Below are 22,499 nucleotides of genomic sequence, written 5' to 3' on the forward strand. Positions count from 1 at the left end.
GTAAAAAAAAAGTCTCCCATCAATAAATAAAAAATAAGCCCAGGACCTGATGGCTTCACTGCTGAATTCTACTCAACATTTCAAGAACTAACACCAATTCTACTCAAACTCTTCAAAAAGATTGAAGACAAGAGAAAACATCCAAACCCATTTTATGAAGCCAGAATGACTGTGATACCAAAACCAGACAAGGACAGAATGAAACAAGAAAACTATAGGCCAATATCACTAATGAACATACATGTAAAAATTCTCAACAAATTTTGAGATACTAGCAAACCAAATTCAACAATATGTTAAAGACTGGGTGCAGTGGCTCACGCCTGTAATCCCAGCACTTTGGGAGGCTGAGGCAGGAAGATCACTTGAGGTCAGGAGTTCAAGACTAGCCTGGTCAACATGGCAAAAACCCATCTCTACTAAAATACAAAAATCAGATGGGCATGGTGGTGTATGCCTGTAATCCCAGCTACTCGGGAGGCTAAGGCAGGAGAACCGCTTGAACCAGGGAGGCTGAGGTTGCAATGAGCCAAGATCATGCCACTGCACTCCAGCCTGGGTGACAGAGCAAGACTCTTTCTCAAACAAAACATTATAAAGATCACTCACCATAATCAAGTGGGATTCATTACAGGGATGCAAGGATGGTTCAACATATGCAAATCAATAAATGTGATATATCACATTAACAGAACCAAGAACAAAAACCATATGATTATTTAAATAGATGCTAAACAAGCACTTGATAAAATCCACATCCCTTTTTGATAAAAAAAAAAACCCTCATCAAATTGGGTATAGAAGGAACATACCTCAAAATAATAAAGGCCATGTATGACAAACCCATAGCTAACATCATACTGAACAGCAAAATACTGAAGGCCTTTCCTCTAAGATCTAGAACATGACAAGGATTCCCACTTTCACCACTTTTATTCAATATAGTACTGGAAGTCCTAGCCAGAGCAATTATGCAAAAGAAAGAAAGAGCATCTAAATTGGAAAGGAAGAAGTCAAATTAGCCTTGTTTACAGATGACATGATGTTTTACTTAGAAAAATCCACCAAAAAACTATTAGAACTGATAAACAAATTTCGTAAAGATGCAAGATACAAAATTAACATACAAAAATCAGTAGCATGTATATATGCCAAAATCAAACAATCAAAAAAGAAATCAAGAATGGAATTTTATTTATAATAGCTCCAAAGAATATAAAACACCTAGCAATTAATTTAACCAAAGATGTGAAAGATCCATACAAGGAAAACTATAAAACACTAATGAAAGAAATTGAAGAGGACACACAAAAAATAGAAAGATATTCCATGTTCATGGATTGAAAAATTAATATTGTGAACATGACACTAACCTCGGCTCTTGACAAATTCAGTGCAATCCCTATCAAAATACTAATGATATTTTTCACAGAAATTTTTAAAAATTCTAAAATATATATGAAACCATGAAAGACCCTGAATAGCCAAAGCAATCCTGAGCAAAAAGACCGCAGCTGGAGATATCATGCTACCTGACTTCAAAATTTACTATAAAGGCATGGTAATCAACACAGCATGGTACTGGCTTAAAAAACAGACACAGAGGCCAATGGAACAGAATAAAGAACCCAGATATAAACCCATGCATTTACAGCCAATTCGTCTTTGACAAAGGCACCCAGAACATACAATGGGGAAAGGACAGTCTCTTCAATAAATGATGCCAGAAAACTGGATATCCGTATACTGAAGAATGAAACTAGACCCCTATCTCTCACAATACACAAAAGTCAAATATAAATGGATTAAAGACTTAAACCTAAAACCTGAAACTATGAAACTACTAGAAGAAAACATTGGAGAAACCCTCCAGGACATTGGTGTGGGCAAGGATTTTTTGTGTAAGACCTTAAAAGCACAAGAAATGAAAGCAAAAAATAAATAGGATTATATCAAGCTAAAAAGCTCTGCACAGCAAAAGAAACAATCAACAAAGTGAAGAGACAACACACAGAGTGGGAGAAAATATTTGCGATCTACCTATCTGACAAGGGATTAATAACGAGAACATATAAGGAGCTCAAACAATAGCAAACACACATACACACACACAAATAACCTGATTAAAATATGGGCAAAAGATCTGAATAGACATTTCTCAAAAGAAGACATGCAAATGGCCAACAGGTATATGAAAAAATGCTCAACATCACTACTCATTAGAGAAATGCAAATCAAAACTACAATATCCCTCCCCAGTTAAAATGACTTTTATCTAAAAGGCAATAATAGATACTGGCAAGGATGAGGCAAAAGGGAAACTCTTGTACACTGTTGATGGGGATGCAAATTAGTACAGCCACTATGGAGAACAGTATAGAGGTTTCCAAAAAACCTAAAAATAGTACTACCATATGATCCAGCAGTTTCACTACTGGGTGTATATCCAAAAGAAAGGAAATCAATATATTGGAAAAACATCAATACACTTATGTGTATTGTAGCACTATTCACAATGGTCAAAATATGAAATCAACCTAAATGCCCATCAGTGGATGAATGGATAAAGAAAATGTGCTATATTTACACAATGGAACATTATTCAACTATTACAAAAGAATGAAATCCTGTCTTTAGCAGCAACATGGATGGAACTAGAAGTCATTATGTTATATGAAATAAGCCAAGCACAGAAAGACAAATAACACATGTTTTCACTCATGTGGGACATAAAAAAGTGAATCTCATGAAAATAGAGAGTAGGCTTGTGGTCATCAGAGACTGGGAAGGGTAGGGTGGAAGAGGGGTTTGAAAAGAAGTTGATTGATGGGTACAAATATATGGTTTGATAGAAGAACTGAGAACTAATGTTAGATCAGTATGGTGACTATAATTTACAGTAATGTGTTGTATATCTCAAAATAGCTAGAAGAGAATTCAAATGGTTTTAGCATAAAGAAACGACAAATATTTAAGGTGATGAATATCCCAAGTACACTGATTTGATCTTTACAAATTATATGAATGTATTATATGATCATATCTACTTCTAAGCACGATGTACATCACACATCAGTAAAACTATGTGTTTTTTTACATCACACATCAGTAAATCACACATCAGTACATCACACATCAGTAAAACTATGATCATATCTACTTCTAAACACTAGGTACTATCACACATCAGTAAAAAAGGGGAAAAAAGCCCTGTTGACATTCTGATTTTAGCCCAGTGAGACCTGTGTCAGACTTTTGACCTCCAGAATTGTAAGATAATAAATTTATTGTGTTTTAAGCCTTTGAATTTGTGATAATTTGTCACAGAAGCAATAGAAAGCTAACACAGTGACCAAATGGGAATCTCTGTAGAATTTTGGTGGTGAATGGTACACTGCAGTGAATTTAAGATTTGACTTTCTCCTTAAAGAATCTCTAATGAGAAAAACAGGAAAGACAGGATTGTTAATTGCAGATCTAAATTCTTATCTCAAGTATTTTTGAGAATTATATTCCAATTATCTAACTACTGAACTCCAACAGGGTATTTAAGTATTCTGTTCCATCTTTGCTATGCCAGAGGCAGGCATTTTAGACCCCAGCTTGAACAGTAAGTCTAGGAATAGGGTTGTCTTTCCTTCCTTTTTGTGCTGTGATTTTTTAAAATTATTGCAATCAATTGCAAGTACCTCCCAGCTAAAGTCCTTTAATCAGGCAGTATTCATCAGTGATTGGGAAATAAATTATAAAATGATTTTGTACATAGTTATTTGATTCAATTCAGCTTTATAGATGAGAGAACTGAAGTTCAGAGGAAATAAGTGATTATCGTTTGTCACATTGCTATTATCCATCTGCTATTGCCAGAGCTGGCCTGGAGCCCAGAAATCTTTTCACCATCCAATGCTATCTTTCTTCCTCGTTATTACATTTCCCAGTCTGGCTTTGGGATCGGATTGCTTCTGGCCTTAGATAACCTTATCCATCCTCTAAAGCAGTATCACACATAAGAAGGAGGTAGCAGTGGACTGATAGCAGCCTCTCTACCCTCCCTTTTTAAAAAGTCTCTGACAAATAGTCTCATTGTTACTAGAGCAACACAAAATGGAAACTGCTAATAGCAAACATATAGTCCTTATTATGCGTCAGTCACTGTTGTAACTGTCTCTACAGTAATTCATTTAATCCTCATCACAATTTTCTGATGTAGATATACTGTTACAGACGAGACCTTGAGGCACAAAGGGGTTACCTTACTTGCCAAGGTTATACTTACGTAGGATGGGTGCCATCCTTTTGTATAAACTATGATACTTTTTCTTTTTTTTATTTTGAAAAATTTCTAAGATACAGAGAATTTGAAAGAATAGTACAAGAAACACCCACAAACGTATTCTTCATGAATCCAACAATTATACAGTTTGCCACACTTTATATCCATTTGTGTGTGTGTGTGTGTGTGAGATCATTTCGAAGTAGTAGGCATCACAACACTTCAGCATCCTTTATTTTTTAAAAAATCAGATCATTGCTATTTAGGACTTTGGAATCTTTTAGTTTAATTCAGATATTCATTCACTAATGCAGGACTTCACATTGGAGAGAAGCCAACAGAGAAAGGGACAGGACAGTAGAAATTGTGTGGGAGAGTAAAATTAGTTCAAATATCTAATAGTTAGCTATACTGTACTTTAGCTATATTAGGTCCCTCAATTTTCAAGACAACAGTATGATGTGAGTGATCTTATCCCCATTTTTCCAGATAACCTCCAGATACAGAGAGATAACTTGCCCAGGGCCACCCAATCAATACACAGCAAAGCCCCATACAAATCTGGGCTGTTTGGTTCTAGACTTTGAGCTCTTTTCTACTTTGTGCCTAGATAAACACTTTGAGGGGAAAAAAAAAATCCAGATTTAAGAATTTTTGCTAACCTTCTTACGGGCAAGTCACCTTCAAGTCACCTGGGGAATATTTACTTAGGTATCCAACTCAGAACTACTTTTTGTTTTCTTTCGTTTTGCCTTTTTTTTTCTTTAACCGATAACCCAATTCTAGACGGAACGTAAGGTGCAAGAGAAATCCGGGGAGGTGGAGGCAGAGAAAGGGAAGGGCAGGAGGTGGTCGCAGGATGTTGCCTGCGGCTGGCGGCCCAGTGGATTCTGGGAATTGTAGTCCCAGCCATCCAGGGCATTGCCGTTCAGGGCCACGGGAGAACCTGACTGCGCTCCCAGAAGCCTCCGGTGTACCTCGTCGGGAACGCACTTCCTGGGACGCTGAGAGGGAGACGCTCCAAGAGGCTCCTCTGTGTGGGCGAGTAAAATGCCCTGCGTGTGAGAAGCAGGTAGGTGTGGTCAAGATGTTCCGATTTCTGGGTCTTTTGCATAAGTAACTGAGGATTTTATGTAAAATAGCTAAATCCAGGGGAATCAGGAGAGTTGGAAAACGCTGACCACATCTGTGGATGTGAAAATTGAGTAGGTATTTGGTAAGGCTTTAAAAAATTATTTTGTACACAGGAGTATGGAAATGTCGAGGTGTGTTGCCGGAGCCGCCAAGGGCTGGGAGCTTTGCTGGCGCGGGTTTGTGGGGGAGTCCAAGCTGCTATTTTTGAGTAACCAGCTGATGCTGGTTGTGTAATGATGACCTGCTTGCGGTTCAAACCCACTCAGTGTTGCAGGGATGGGCTAACTCTGAGAGCGTTAACAGTCACTGTTGCGGTCTCTCTCCTTTGGCTCTAACTAGTAGGGCGTTTTTTTCCTTCTGCCAGGTCTGGGTCTACCACGCACAGGGCTCTTCGAAAAGAGGGAGGAGGAGAGGAGGCGGAGGGGGGCGGAGGGGGATGCGGATTGCCCTGGAAGCTTGGTTTGCTTTCCTGTAAGTTCTGTGCACCTGGCCTTGTAAGGGGCCCATAGCCACGTTAGGGAAAGGTCAGACTTGGTGACCTCACTTAAAATGATTGCTCAAGGATTCTATTGTGTGTTATTAATTGTAAGGCGATTTCCTCTGACTTCGGAGTGAGCAATTATGATTGATACCAACCCAAGAAACACATTTGGGGCGGGGGAGGGGTTGAGGGGGACTTGACTGAAATCTCCGAGCAGCCAGTTACAGAGAGCATTCTACGTAATGATCATAATAGGGCTACTGATGAACGCCTCAATCCAGGAAACTCTCAGGCGCACATAATAATGAGTTTCCATTCTCATCCTACCTGTTTGAGATAAATGGTATTTGAAGAGGAAGTGGCTAACGTTTAAAGTAGATATATAGAAGCATCTTTAAATGGCAGGTTGAGCCATTGGTGGAACTATTTTTTTTAAGCATTCTGGTTGCAAATTTCAGGATGCAGAATTCAAATCAACTTTGTCTGGTCTTGTTGTCAGTGTCCTTTTTTAAAAATGTAAAAGAAAATTTCTTTTACTTCCAAGACAACTGCACAGTCTTTCACCACCTTCCTTATGCTTTCACTGTAGTCATGAAAGTGATCTAAAACATTCATGAAATATCAATCATATATTCCCAAAACAGCAAACTGTTTTTCATCCTCATTTCTCCTATATTCTCAAGTCACAAAATGAGTTAATTTTTTTCTTCTATTTCTACGTATTTTTCTATATTCTATATATTTCTCATATATAATGCATGAATTAAGGAATAAACAGCCTTTTTATTTGTTTTTTTAAATTATTTGAGACAGATCATTGCTACGTCATCCAGGCTGGAGTGCAGTGGCATGATCATGACTCACTGTGTCCTCAAACTCCTGGGCTCAAGTGATCCTCCCATGTCAGCCTCCCAAGAAACTGGGACAACACGTGTGCACCATCACACATGTTATTATTATTATTATTATTTTATTTATTTATTTATTTATTTATTTATTTATTTTGAGCCAGAGTCTCCCTCTGTCGCCAACGCGGGAGTGCAGTGGTGCAATCTCGGCTCACCATAACCTCCGCCTCCCAGGTTCGCGCGGTTCTTGTGCCTTAACCTCCCAAGTGGCTGGGACTATAGGCATGAGCCACCATGCCTGGCTAACTTTTGTATTTTTAAGAGAGATGGGGTTTTGCCATGTTGGCCAGGCTGGTCTTGAACTCTGGCTCAAGTGATCATCCTGCCTCAGCTTCCCAAAGTGTTGGGATTACAGGTGTAAACCACTGTGCCCCTGCTAAACTGCCTTTTTAAAAAACTTACTGTCTGCCCTTTTCAGTATAACATTTCATTGGTTTTAGGTGATTACTAATCATTTCTTCTAATACATGGGAATTCAAGCAGGGTTTTTAAAGAAGTACTACGTTAATTTGGAGTATTTTTCCTATTTCTTTAGGCTCAGATTATTGCTACTCTGTATTCAGATCTGCACGTGTTTCTTCTAAGCTGAATAAAGCTGTTTTGGAACTGTCAGGTACCTCAAAGGGTAAGTACATCCTTTAATTATATCTTATTTCCCTCCCTCCTGCTACCACGTCTGCCAACAATGACTCTTTTTTTTTTCTCTTGTTCAACAAAATAGAGGTATAGGACAGACCTCTCTTGTGAGCGCAATGACTGATGACTTACAGTTTCTAAGAAAACTCAAATTATAGGTAGAAGGAACTCTCAATGTTACCATCAAGAATTAAGTTAGGGCTGGGCATGGTGGCTCAGCCCTGTAACCCTAGCACTTTGAGAGGCCGAGGTGGAAGGATCCCCTGAGCCCAGGAGTTTGAGACCATCCTGGGCAGCATAGCGAGATCCTGTCTGTATGAGAAAATTTTTAAAAATTAGCCAGTTGTGGTGGTACATGCCTATAGTCCCAGCTACTCTGGAAGCTGAGGTGGGAGGATTGCTTGAGCCTGGGAGGTCGAGGCTGCAGTGAGCCATGATTGCACCACTGCACTCCAGCCTGGGTGAGAAAGTGAGACCCTGTCTCAAAAAAATAGAAGCTAGCTGCTATTAGACATATGTACTCTTGTAACTGTCTTGTAACTATAACTCAGAATCGTGCCTGGAAAAAATAGGACAGGGTCTATTTAATCTGTGACTTCCTAAAGCTCTTAGCCACTGTTCCTGCTCCAGCCTTCTTTAAATTCTATTCAAAACCATAGAAAATATATAATTTGAAAATATTTTTATTTGTAATTATGTCTTTGATAACATTTAATTGTGTACCAAATTTTATCTACTTTTCTGAAAGTCACGGTGGAACAGAGAGTCAAATGACAAATGTGAAGTGGTTATTTCAAACAGCGTCTATATTTGATTTGGTCAGTATCTCCAAAGAGAATGTTCTGTCCTTCTTGTTATATGACTATAACCATCTGTGGTCATTTGCTGAGGGTCCAGATGAAAAGTATGTTTCTAGTTGAAAAAAGTAAATAACCCTGCTGATAATCATTACTGACTTACATTTCTGACCATATTCTGGTTTACAAAGGACTCTGCTCTTCATGATTTTACCACTTTGTGGGACACTTTACAGATGAAAAATTGGAGGTTCAGAGGACATAAGTGACTTGTCCAATTTGTAAATGATAGGTTATGAATGGTATTCAGGTCTTCGGTCTCCTGGACAACAATATCAAACAGCCTCCTAGATGGAAACAACAAACCACTTATGTGTATATATAACCTAGCTCAAAGCTCTCATCCAGCTAGTACTCATGACTGCTTGTCGGATTTGTTAAAGTGTTCTTAGCCTTGCACGTTTTCCACAGTCCCTAATTAGGGATTTTCACATGGCAAAAAGATGGTTTTTTCCTCCATTAAAAAACATATGTATCGTTTAGCTTTAATAAATATTAATTTGATATATTAACCACTCTTAAGAGAAGTATGTCTAATTCATGACATACCTGTCAAGTTGAAAACAGAAGAATCAATACCGGAACAATGGACTTTTTGTTTTTGAAATGGAGTCTCGAGGTTTCACCATATTGGCCAGGCTGGTCTCGAACTCCTGACCTCGTGATCCACCCGCCTCGGCCTCCTAAAGTGCTGGGATTACAGGCATGAGCCACTGCGCGGGGCCAGGAATAATTGACTTTCAAACCATTGTTGAAGTTAGACAGTGTTGCTAAACCTAGATATGTATTTCTAGAAGCATAGTCTGCATCTAGGTACCTAAGGATGGCCTTGTCTTTGCTAACCACAGGTTTCTGGGGGAAGAAAATGAATGTCGTTTTGTAAAATGGGAGTCTTTTGGCCAAAAAGGAGAAAGCAGGGGCACAGTCTGGAAGCAGTCTGGATGTATCAGAACGCAGGGTGGTGTGAATTGTCCCAAATGAAGTGAATGGAACTGAGACTTAATTTGTGTCTGTATTCTGACCAGAGTTATACAGAACCTCCATTTGTTTGTTCATTCATTCAGCAAATAATTGGGTGCCTTTTATGTGCCAGTATAGGACACAGTGAACAAAACAAAGGGATCTCTGTCCTGGAATTCACAGTCTGATGGGAAAGAAAACAACACTGAACAAGGAGTTGTAAGAACGATCACTGCTACAGAAGAAAAAGTGCAAAAGTGCTACCACAGCATATAACCAGGGGCGGGGGGAGGTTAAGGACGAGCCTCCCTGGACACTAGAAGAATGAGTAAATATTAGCCAAGCAAAGAATAGGTTGGAATTAAGACAGTTCTAGGAGAAAGACCATGAGGGAAGGCCCTTAACCAAATTAGAAAGTGGAAAATTTGGGAAGTTAAAAGAAACGTGGTGTGGCTGCATAGACTGTAGTGTGTAGGGTGGGAGAGTGGCACATAAGAAGGTTGAGAATTTGGTAGGAATCAGGTGGTGTAAGCTATGGGGAGGAGTTGAAACTTTAGAGACTTTATTCTGTGGGAAATGGGAACTTATTGAATGGTAAGAAATGGAATGGCAGATGAGGTTTGCATTTGAAAAAAATTATTGTGGATTAAAACTAACTGACACAGCACAAGAGTAGAGGTCTTTTTACCCTTGCAAGTATGAACAAATCCTAATCGGGAAGTCAGCATTATCTTTGTTTTAAAACATCAGTCATATTCTTTCCCCAAACTATCCTATAAAATTTTACTTCAGGCACGGTGGCTTACTTTTGTAATCCCAGCCCTTTGAAAGGCGGAGGTGGGGGGATTGCATGAGCCCAAGAGTTCAAGACCAGCCTAGGCAACATAGCAAGACCCCATCTCTACAGAAAACTTAAAAATTAGCCTGGCATGGTGGCATGCACCTGTAATCCCAGCTACTCAGGAGGCTGAGGCAGGAGACTTACCTGAGCCCAGGATCTCAGCTCACTGAAATCTAGTGAGCTGTGATCATGCCCTGCATTCCAGCTTGGGTGATAGAGTAAGACCCTGTCTTAAAAGAAATTACTTTATCTCTCTGGTGGGATATATGACTTATCAAATCATAGGCATTTGAAATTAAGAACAGGGCATACAAAGTGAAGTAGCCAAAAGAAGCTAGACATTAATTCCAGTATCAGGCCAAAATTTAGCTTAAGAATTAAGGTTAATAGTACTTCCCTTCTGAAAAAGTGCCATGGTATCCTTGTTGACTCTGTATAGATAGGCCTTTGTCCATCCCTGAGATCTGAGCTAAGAATGCTTCATCAAAGGCAATTTCAGAGAACCAATATAATATTTGTATTGATTTGATGCAGAATATAGTTAAAAGCACTTAATGCTGAAATATATATTGCCCCACCTCTCTTCATTAATGTCATTTGATAGTCTATAGGCTAAGAATTATAGGAATTTATTTTTCTTAATAATTAATTTTTTTTTGTAGAGATGGGGTCTCACTATGTTGCCCAAGCTGGTCTCAAACTCCTGGGCTCAAGCTATCTTCCCACCACAGCCTCCCCAAGTGCTGGGATTACAGGCATGAGCCACAGCACCTGGCCTGGAATTTATTAATAATAGAGTTATACATCCTGATCTTGTTTCTCACTCCATTTACATTTCAGGAATCAGTGTTACAGGGCAATTTGATTGGAGAAATCTCAATTACATTGAAATTCCAATTATTTCTATACTACTTTTGTTTTTTGTTCCTGTTTGTTTGTTTGTTTGAGACAGAGTCTCGTGCTCTGTCACCCAGGCTGGAGTGCAGTGGTGTGATCTGGCTCACTGCAACCTCCACCTCCTGCCTCAGCCTCTCGAGTAGCTGGGATTACAGGCACGTGCCACCAGGCCTGGCTAGTTTTTGTATTTTTAGTAGAGGCGGGCTTTCACCATGTTGACCAGGCTGGTCTGAAACTCCTGACCTCAAGTGATCTACCCACCTTGGCCTCCCAAAGTGCTGGGATTACAGGCATGAGCCAATTCGCCCAGCCAGTATACTACTTCTGAAAGCAAGAAGGAATTGTGATTGCATTAGGACTTTGAGTGGGTTATCTGAAGACTTTTGAAGCTTGAAAGAAACAGAGGGAACCTTTTTCCTGTGTCTTCACAACTTTAATCAAATCCATATTCTCCTTCATTTCTCAGTCTTTAATTCCTGGCTGATAAATTTTTATGAACAGGTACCTTATTCACTTTGCTTAACAACAATAATCACTTGATATGTAGTAATTATACAGTTGATTCACCACCAGCACTTTGAGTTTACATAAAACAGCTGTTTCTTTCCACAAGTCTCTATAAACACATTTGGAGCAAGGTCCAGGTCTCAGTGGTCTTGGTGTCTTTCCAGGGCCTAATAGAGTGTTTTGCATTTGCTAGACACTCAGCACGATGTAAGTACTTGCTGAATGAATGATTGCTTCTTAGTAATAGCTACTTCCTTGTACAGTTCTTCATTACCAGTGGCCCACCTTTGTGAGTTACTGGGGTCTTTGTACAGAGCCCACTACTCGTTTATTCAAATAATCCTAGAATCACTTGTGTGCCAGGCACACAAGTTGTATGGGGGAGATAGACAGGTGAATAAGCAAAAACCACCAGAGAGCTGTATCCTAGAGCTTGGTATCTCTAGTAGCTTTTTCCAGTGCAAACATTCTCAAATCTGTACTAGTTTCCATTGCTGTACTGAGGTGTTTGGTTGCCACAATTAAGCAAGACAACTTTTTCCCGATTTGCTTGAAAAAAATACTGTAATTCATCTCTCCCTTTCATAAAATTTTCTTAAGCAATTGCTACTTCTGATAATACTGACAGAAGGTAACATAATAAATAGTAAACTAATACTAATGGAAAAACTTAGAACTAACCATGTTTAACTTGAGGGCTTTAAAAATGGTTACTTGTGCTTAAACTCTGATTTTTATATTATATATTTATATATGCTATATGTGTATATTTGAATATATGTATGTACACATAGGCATTTTTTTGGTTAGTAAAATTATTCTGGCTGGACGCAGTTGCTCATGCCTATAATCCCAGCTTGTAATTTCAGCACTTTTGGAGGCCAAGGCAGGAAGATTGCTTGAGGCCAGGAGTTCAAGACCAGCCTGGCCAACATGGTGAAACCAGGTCTCTAAAAGAAAGAAAAAAAGAAAGGGAATAAGAATTGGGGGGGTGGAAGGAGGAGGGCTGGTTCACACCTGTAATCTCAGTACTGTGGGAGGCTGACGCTGGTGGATTGCTTGAGCCCAGGAGTTCAAGACCAGCCTAGGCAACATGACAAAACACCGTCTCTACAAAAAATACAAAAATTAGCTGAACATAGTGATGTGTGCCTGTGGTCCCAGCTACTCAGGAGGCTGAGGTGGGAGGATCACTTGAGCCTGGAAGGTCAAGGCTGCAGTGAGCCATGATTGTATCACTGCACTCTAGCCTGGGCAACAGAGTAAGACTTGTTTCAAAACAAAAAAAAAAAAAAAAGAGAAAAAAGAAAAAATTATTCCTGTATTATATGACTAGATTAAATATACAAATAACATTGTTTTCTAAAGAACATGGTGTCCTCCCACTGGAATTCATGCAAGAATCACATTCTAAGCCAGCTTCCTAGCATTTTGGTCATAATTGTCTTTCTGATCCTGAAAGCTTGGAAATACAACTTCACCATCCCAGCAGATATTTGATTCTGCAAAGGATGATGGAACTGTATTCCGAAATAAAAATTATTCTCAACCTTGCCCCTTCATCATGCTCTGAACAAAAAAAGTAAACCTTACTGAAGTAGTCTGCTCTATTGCCTCATAGTAGGCATTATAGAAGGCAGAGAAAATACATTTGAGTCCTGCTTTGAGAGTGAATATCAGACCCTTGAGGAAGTTAAAGCTGAATAAGATGCAAGCTTTTTATAGTTTGCCATATACAGAAAAAGAACATGGCCTTTTAATTTGAAATGAAAGGCCTGGTGACTGTTTTTCTTATAATAGCATTAATAGAAATAGGTTGTCATTACTTGAAAAATGTTTGCATTCATCTTATATGAACAGTAGTAGTAATAACCAACAAGTGCTGTAGATTTCCCTGAAAATCTACGTCTTAAATCAACAAGGAAGTAATTGGGTCATCTTGAATCAACAAGGAAGTAATTAAGCAGAATAATTTCAGGGACCATTGTTCTCATCTTTTCATTTGACTGACTCATTGGAGATGAGCTCATTTACTTTTTCTAATTTCCTAGTGTGCTTAGTACATAGGAATGAGATCAGTTTGTTTTTTCTTATTTAACATTCATTCAGTGAATGTTCTTTGAACTCCTCTGATGTGCCAAGCACTGAGCTGGGTCACTGAATGCTAAGAAGTAGTTAACACTTGCCATAGCATTTATTGTGTTCTAGACATGTTTTAAGCACTCGACATTATATTATCTCATTGAACCCACAGAACAACCCTGCGAGGTTGGCACTGTTATTTTTTCCATTTCACAGATGAAGAAAACGAGGCACAGGGAAGTTCTGAATCTGGCCCAAGGTCAGTGAGCTAGTAAGTGAGGAGATGGGGATTAGAATTCAAGCAGCCTTGCTAAGAGTTGACTCTCAACCATTCCCCTGTCCTGTACTGCTTCTTTTTCTACACCTTTGCTTTTTATGAGCCACCTTCACCCCTGCTGCATGAGCATTGAGGCTGAATTTGTGGTGTTTGTAGCTAACTGATGATTGATGAGTGGGCCCTTGCTATATGAGTGCCTGACACATACAGAGTGCTTGATGTATATGTGTTGAAAGAACGATTATTGACAAACAAGAAGATTGAAGGTGTGATTGTAAGAGACTTTAACATTATCTTGGTTGTTTTTTAATTGTGAAGAAAAATACTGATGGCTAAAGATTTTAGTTGCTCCATGACCCAGTCAGTAATAACCAAATGTGTGTGCACCTGTGCTCTGAGGTCACACACACCTGCATGTATATACATTTGTACTGTACAGAGAGGAAACAACGGAGATACTTTCCCTCTTTGCATTGACATTTCATCATTAAATGTGTTGCCAGTTGGCACCACCCTTCCTGCTCTGTTCTGCTATTGTCCCCTCACGATTTGTCCTCTTGTGTGTCACCCCCTAGTCTGACTGACAGCACTCCACAAGCTTGCCTGCCATGGGCTGTCGGGATGTCCACGCAGCCACAGTCCTTTCCTTCCTGTGTGGAATCGCCTCAGTAGCAGGCCTCTTTGCAGGGACTTTGCTTCCCAACTGGAGAAAATTACGATTGATCACATTCAACAGAAACGAGAAGAACCTGACTGTTTACACAGGCCTGTGGGTGAAATGTGCCCGGTATGATGGGAGCAGTGACTGCCTGATGTACGACACTACTTGGTACTCATCAGTTGACCAGCTGGACCTGCGTGTCCTCCAGTTTGCCCTACCCCTCAGCATGCTGATCGCCATGGGTGCCCTGCTGCTCTGCCTGATTGGAATGTGCAACACTGCCTTCAGGTCCTCGGTGCCCAACATCAAACTGGCCAAGTGTCTGGTCAATAGTGCAGGTTGCCACCTGGTGGCTGGGCTGCTATTTTTCCTGGCAGGTACTGTGAGCCTCTCCCCGTCTATCTGGGTCATCTTTTATAACATCCATCTGAACAAGAAGTTTGAGCCAGTCTTTTCATTTGACTATGCAGTGTATGTCACTATTGCTAGTGCTGGGGGCCTGTTTATGACTTCCCTTATACTGTTTATTTGGTATTGTACATGCAAATCTTTGCCTTCTCCTTTCTGGCAACCATTGTACTCCCATCCACCCAGTATGCATACTTACTCACAGCCCTATTCAGCACGCTCTCGCCTCTCTGCGATTGAAATTGACATTCCAGTAGTTTCACACACCACTTAATGGGGAAACAGTTAATTGTTAAAGAAAACTTCTTGTAGCCTCACATTCCCCTTGTGCAAAGAGCTCTTTTGGACCTACAATACATTTTCCTTTGTTTTTGACCAATCAATGAAGCCAAATTTGTATGTCCTAGTAGAACGAAGTGCTGCTAGTTTTTATGAGAAGTACATTATATTAAATGTGAATTTTTTTAATTTTGCTTCTTATACTGGAAGGAATTTTAGCCTTCATATTGATATCTAATTAATTATTTAAGTGGAAGAGGCCTGCATCACAATTGAGGTAATTTAGAGCAACATGTTAAAGAGTGATGGTTAGCAGAAGCTGTTGTATACAATCTTCATGAATATTTCAATGTGTATTTTTCTTTTTCTATAATACCTTTAACTGCAAAGAAAAGGCAGTTTCAAATATAAGAAATTTATTTCAGGTAAGGGTAATATTTTAATAGTAGTCAATAATCTAGCTTAAGGCTGTAACTCTTCTCTCGGGGCTAATTGTATGAATAGGTGTATGTTGAAGATTACTTTCTTTTGTGACTTTCTTCTACCTCATGCCAGTGTTTAAAAGTAAAATGTATTTTAAATGATGTTAGAATAAGACTACCATTCTAAATATCACCTACTTATGAATAACATGTAATAATTTTTAACATTAATGATTCCATAAATTGTATTATTGGGGTTAGAATGTGCTTTATGACAGGTTAGTGTTTCCCCTGAGGCAGAAAACTCTTTTTTGGAGATATCATCCATCAAGCAGTACTCCTGCCCATATACAATCTCTTAGTGGCTAAGAGAAATAAATAAAAGGGCCATAATGGTTTGTTCTCTTTCAGACATAATTTAGTAGGGGACAAGAAGTCTGTTCTTCAGTGACTACACTAGAGATTTACTCTGGTGACTGCCTTTTGAGTTATGGGTGAAGTAAGGTGTGGCTTTACCATAACCTTGATTCATTCACCCTTGATTCATTTCTTGCCCCCGTCACTGATTATTTCCTTGAGCTTATATCTCTGCCTAACGCTTTAGTAGGTGCTATAGAGGATACGTGAAAAGTATGAGATCTGGTCCCATCCAGTAAGACATTTTAATAGAGAAGATCAAAATGTTACCTGACAGTTGGGGAATAATCTGACTTCATTGGCAGTTGGCCTTAACTTCTTAATCATTGATCCAGGAATATTTCAACCGGAGACACAACTTTCTGGCAGACAGACAAATTGTACAACACCAACAATATCCTGGACCTTGAAATTCTGTTTACTTCAGTCCATTGTATCCTTAAGGCACCTGTGCTAGCCTAGATTTTGTAATAACACTGATTTATGAGAATGGGCAAAAGTGGTAGAGAAATTGTTCCCTCTCCGCTTCTGAAAGTATGATGATGTATTAAGGATGGAGGAGTTATTAAAAATGTCTCTTCTGATGAGGTAACAGTTAGATGAAACCATGTTAAAACTGAGATGAACACTTAGAAATTCAGGGATATTGGGTCTTTAGCCTTATGAATTTGAGCTGCTTATTTAATTGGTGTAATTTGCTACATATTAGTACTATATTCGTAAGGATTTTTTATTAACCATTACAGATTTTACAAACAGCTAGTTATACGGTAAACAGATTATTATGCCTTTTTGCAATTCTGAATATGATTCTAGTATTTGTGTAGATGTATTTGTTACTTTTTCCCCTAATTCCAACACTAGTTTATATATATAGCAAATAAATCTAGTTGTATAAATTTTTAAATGCCGTCAGTAGAAAGCACACAAGGTTATGATTTTTTTAATTATTGGCTTCTGATTTGTTTCACTTCTGATCCTTTTCCCTTTTCTCAGATGTAGCTGAGTCTTGATCATTTTAAGACAATGACGGGTAGAATTTTGAGATTAATATTAATTTTCCCTTTTTGTTAATTTCAGTCCCCTCTCACTATGCTTTTGTTCAGAAGGATCAAGAATTCTACCATCTCTTGGGTCTTTGTGTATAAGCAATGTTAAATAAAGGTAGACTCAGTCTTTAAGATATTAGACAGCTTTTTTAGTCCATGGGATTGTAAATATAAACATTAACTTTCCTATAAGAATCTTTTGGCTTTGTAATCTATAGCCTCAAATTGGTATTTATTATGGATTCACTAGACAAACAGCTGTTTCCTTATTGTCTTTTTTCTTTAGTGTTTCTGATTTGCTATCAGTAGCTATTTTTAAGGCCATCAAAGGAAAATAATTATTTACAGTTTTTGAAGTCACTTTTGAGCCCTCATCAAGCTCTCATTGTGATGGGAGGGATACCTTTTTGTTGTTAAAAGCCTATTATTGTTAAAGGCCTTTTATGGAAACCAACTTGGAAAACAACCTTAAATGTGGATGTATCAGATTTGGTTTATCCAGCCATGGAAGAGAAAACAAACCTAAGTTTATTTTACTTGTACATATACACTACAATGAATAGTATATTTGCTGTAAACTACAATGTAAAACCTCAATAAAAGTGCGCTGTACTTCTTAATGTTTATTAAAAGATGTATTTTTACAAGTTTCTTCTTCTGTTTTTTTCCTCAGTGTTTTAAGGTGAAATATTTTGAGAAATGTTTCTCAGATGTATGTAAATTGAAAAAGACAGTTCCATTTAAAGCTCTAAAACGTATGAACTGGAAGACTGGGTGCAGTGGCTCACGCCTGTAATCCCAGCACTTTGGGAGGCCAAGGCAGGCGGATCACTTGAGGTCAGGCACTTGAGATCATCCTGGCCAACGTGGTGAAACCCTGTCTCTACTAAAAATACAAAACATTAGCCAGGCATGGTGGTGTGCGCCTGTAATCCCAGCTACTCGAGTGGCTGAGGCACGAGAATTACTTGAACATGGGAGGTGAAGGTTGCAGTGAGCTGAGATCATGCCACTGCATTCCAGCCTGGGTGACAGAGACTTTGTCTCAGAAAAAGGAACTAGAAAGGAATTGGAAAACATGAAACTATTATTCCACAAGTGTCAAGACGCTTTATCCATTTCTAAGAGTAGTCCAAGTGGTCCTGTGGTCCTAACATTTCACTGGGCTTCTCTTTTTTCTCCTTTTCTGTTTTTTTTTTTTTTTTTTAACAGTCCGCAAAGAAACAAGTTGTGGGCCACATTTGCCTCATCAGTGGAGTTTTCTCAGCCTGTGATCTTAGAGACTAGGAGTTCAGTTCTCAAACAGTTAAGCAGAGGGAACTTTCCATACTCTTCAAAGCTCGAGGTTACCAGGAGAAGTGGTCCTGACAGGCATGTCACCTCAACATTTCTGAAACCTGTGATGAATGTATAGTTTTGGATTACACCTGTGTTGGGGCAGTTCTTATATGCACTTCTCATTGAAACCTGTGGCTCTGATAGGTTAGATGGCTGAGCCATATGTTGCACTGGAAATCAGAAGCTACTTCAAACTGGGTTACACTAAATCACAACAGTCTGTTCTGGACTGTTGTGCAGGTTCACTGAGGGTGAATAAATGGTAGAGAAACCATTCAGGCTAACCAGGTTCACAAGAGACTGGTTTACCAACCAGAAGTGAGAAATACATGTTACTTAGAACCATCAGACACAACCAGTTTTATCCAAGGCCCAGCACATCTTATTCTGCCAAAAAGTGAGGAAATGCTCAAAGAATCATGGGAGCTTATCAAATTTCACAGGTGCCAGATTGAAGGTGCTCCCACTGGCCAAATCTGGGACAATTTGAACATCAAAATAAATGATAGTAATGGGTTATAACTCATTGAATAAAATACAAATCCATATGTCCATGCTGATATAAATAGGGGAAGAAAGAAAAGCTCTTTCTTATAGTAAAATACCAAATAAAAAGTAGAGAAAAAAATGAGAAAAACATCAATGGGGTTAAAACTAGTTGAATTTTTTATGAGAGGCAGGATATTTGCTTAGTCTCAAAGTACAAAATGGATTATTAATTTCAGAGAGGAAAATAACTTTATAGTGGATAAACTTGGCAACCTTAGCTGAGTGATCAAGTTTGTTGCCAATAATAAGAAAAAGCAACATCGTGCACTTTCTGATATGATGCAAGGAGAAGGTCACAATATTTCTGAGGTACTGCCTGCGTCTAATCTTGAAACATGCAGCTCATTGGTCCCATTTTTGCTTTTTGTTTCCTTCTCTATCCTGATCTCATATATCTTCATTTTTATAAAAATGTAGTCCTATCTCCAAAATATTTTATAAAATAACCTCTTTTAGGAGAGATTTTAAAAGAATTTGTGTCAAATCTTCTGTCCTGAAAAACTAAAAAGTCACTGCAGAAGTAAATCAAAGTCACAGAAACACAGGACTGGATGGTAACTTAATTAGCTGTTTCGTTTCTGTTGGTTAGCAATGTCTTCAATCTGAAAGCTTACTCACGTTACCCCACACATACTAGAGGACCCTTTCCAGGAGAGGTTCATTCCCCCTGTACCTTCTGGGTGGCTCATTACCCCTCCAGCCCAGCCAGCTTCTATGTCAGTGCCATAGCATGCAAGAGAGCCCTTTAAACCTCACTGCAGGACTGTAGGACTTGGGGAGAAAAAGCACATCTATATCCTGCCTGGTGTTCATATCCAAGTCTGCTATTAAAGGGAGATTTGGGTTGGTTTGTTGTATTTTGTTTCAAAATATGCCAACTTTTCAGGCTGTTCTATAGAAAATTGTATTCAGCAAAATTTGGGGAAGATAGCGAGATGGTGGATGAGAAGAAAAGAACCTTTTTCTTATTTTATATGAAAAACCCAGTGTGACTGGACCTCTTAGCAAAAGTCTAGTAATCATGATTTTGGGGTGGTCTTAGTAACCAAAATCCTCTTTAGAAAGATGGAATATATGCTCATATCTCCAGGATTTTGCTTTATAGAAAAAAAGGCACAGCTTCTCATTAAAAGACATTATTGATACTTTATATAATACCTAGTGGCCTTGTTCCCAAGGTTCACTCTCAAATTGTTGAAAGTGAATCTAGTAAATAAATCTAGATAACTCACTTAAATTTTTAAGTAACTTTTGTCTTTTTCTTCATGCCCCCTTTCTTGACCTCACTTTCAAAAGATAATCTTGTGGTGTGGAAGATCCAGGTGGCAGTTTAGCACCAGGAGGCTGCTGCAGGGAAACCCCAGGCCCTGGTAGCCCTTCTCTGGGGTGAGCCCATCTTCACCTTTGCTGGCCATGTGGATGAGGGCCGAGACTCAGCTGGTTCCTTGTGTTCCAGAACTGCTAACCTGTTTCTCTGGCTGCTTCTGCTTTAAGAGCTCAAAGGTAGCAGTGGAGTGCTGGAGCCAAGTGGTACTGGCCCACAAGAACCAGTGTGTACATCTCCTCCCAACCCCTCAACCTGTGACATCATATTGGTTGCTTGGAATTGGCCAGAGTGAAAGTACTTATGCTCTAGAAATTGTTAAATGCTACAAATTAGGGCTTTGCTTTGCCTTTTCCTGAGAGCTGATTGTTAAACATTTACTGGCACACCACTGCTTAGGCAAGACACGTTTGCTGAGATTCAGGTTAGCTAATGAGGAAATGAAAAATCATAGCAATGCTGACAGTTGTAAAACGTTATCTGTGATAAAGGGGCTATCTGAAATAGCCTCTTAACAGGTCTCTGTCTCCAATATTGCTCTCCTACCCTACCACAAATTTATCTATACACAAGGCTGCAGAATGATCCTAATAAAATGCAACTGAGGCCGGGCACGGTGACTCATGCTTGTAATCCTAGCACTTTGGGAGGCTGAGGCAGGTGGATCACCTGAGGTCAGGAGTTCGAGACCAGCCTGGCCAACATGGCAAAACCCCTTCTCTACTAAAAATACAAAAATTAACTGGGTGTGATGGCATGTGCCTGTAGTCCCAGCTACTCAGGAGGCAGAGGACAGGAGCATCGCCTGAACCCGGGAGGCAGAGGTTGCAGTGAGCCGAGATCGTGCCACTGCACTCCAGCCTGAGTGACAGAGCGAGACTCCATCTCAAAAAAGAAAAAAAAAATGCAACTGATACCTAGTTTCTCCCATACTTAAAATAAAATTTGGCAGCTACATCTTAGAACAGTCTAAGCACAAAGACATGAGTTGTCTAGAAGAATTTTTTCACTGTGCCCAGAGATGATAAGACTGTTGGTGATTATTGACACAATATCTCACAAGACGAATGTGTAAAAAAAAGTGAATTTAATAATAAATATTAGGGAATATCCCTTTTCTGTGACTAAATTGGCCACATTCCTTATTCAAGGAATATCTGTTTCCTGTATTATTCAAAGAATATCTGTTTCCTCTTTTATTCATTATTATAGAAAGAGTGGCATGATGAATGTGGTAGCTAGCCTCCAAGATGGACCCAGTGATCTTGCTTCCTGATATTCATACCCAGTGTATTTTCTTCTCCCATTGAGCAGGCTGTGTTACCAGTAGGATTTTGCAGAAATTATGGTGTGTGACTTCTGAGGTTATAGGTCATAAAAGACGTAGCTTCTGTTTTGTTCTGTCTTGGATCACTTACTCTGGGGTAAGCCAGCCACAATGTTGTGAGGACACATACAGCTGTAGGATTAACACAGGAAGAGCTGAGGCCTTCTGCCAACAATCTGTACCAATTTGTCACCCATGTAAGAGAGCCATTTTGGAAGTGAATCCCCCTAACCCCAACCAAACCTTTACATGACTGCAACCCTGGCCAGTGTCTCGAATGCAACCAGAGTGGGAGACTGAAAACCAGCATCACTCAGCTAAGCCCTACCACCTTCTTGACCCACACAAATTGGATGAAACAATGCTTATTGTTGTTTTAAGCTGCTAAATTTTGGGGGTTTTGTTTTGCAGCAGTAGATAACTAATGCAAAGATCATAGGGCAGTTGCAGGGGATCAATCCTGAGGAGTATTTGTGCTATAAGTATTGTGAGCTTTCCTTGCTCCATATCAGAAAAGCTCTTTCTCATGATCTCAGATTCCCTTGGAAGGTGCTGACTGTTGCTATAATGTGGTGAAACAACTTAATCTGAAGGTAGGGAGAAGGAAGATCTGAGCTTAGATTGGGAGCAGAGTTCTTCGTAATTTTGGTTAGGTATGAATGGCTGCTGTTGTTACCAAAGCAATAAACTGAACACTGGTCATACATGAGGTTTGGAATAGAAGATAAACACATTTTCAATCAAATCAATCTGATACACATAGTGGTTATGTTGTCATATGGTTAGCAGGAGCAAATAAACCAATCCTATAAAAAAATACATCATCTGTTAGTTTTTATCCAACTAGCCAATTGTATCTAGGGCCAACCCTT

At 39.2% G+C, this 22,499-nt stretch overlaps 1 protein-coding gene across 3 annotated transcripts; it reads left to right on the top strand.

Annotated features, from left to right (window-relative positions):
- The first annotated feature begins 5,129 nt into the window (after positions 1–5,129).
- CLDN12 (claudin 12) lies at positions 5,130–17,736 on the top strand. Of its 3 annotated transcripts, XM_003252393.3 has the most exons (4): positions 5,149–5,345; positions 7,332–7,421; positions 13,793–13,835; positions 14,429–17,736. In XM_003252393.3, exon 4 carries the CDS (start codon positions 14,462–14,464, stop codon positions 15,194–15,196), a length of 735 nt encoding a protein of 244 aa, XP_003252441.1. In that variant the 5' UTR covers positions 5,149–5,345; positions 7,332–7,421; positions 13,793–13,835; positions 14,429–14,461; the 3' UTR covers positions 15,197–17,736. The 3 variants fall into 3 exon arrangements, with proteins under 3 accessions (XP_003252440.1, XP_003252441.1, XP_030677914.1); XM_003252392.3 differs by lacking the exon at positions 13,793–13,835 and having other exon boundaries at positions 5,130–5,345; XM_030822054.1 differs by having other exon boundaries at positions 5,195–5,345; positions 13,793–17,736.
- The last annotated feature ends 4,763 nt before the right edge of the window (positions 17,737–22,499 follow it).

The sequence above is a fragment of the Nomascus leucogenys genome, chromosome 11 (assembly GCF_006542625.1).
Source record: "Nomascus leucogenys isolate Asia chromosome 11, Asia_NLE_v1, whole genome shotgun sequence".
NCBI classification, from domain to species: domain Eukaryota; kingdom Metazoa; phylum Chordata; class Mammalia; order Primates; family Hylobatidae; genus Nomascus; species Nomascus leucogenys.

Coding starts and splice junctions, on each gene's coding strand:
- CLDN12 (XM_003252392.3), top strand. CDS start 14,462: ATGGGCTGTCGGGATGTCCACGCAGCCACAGTCCTTTCCTTCCTGTGT.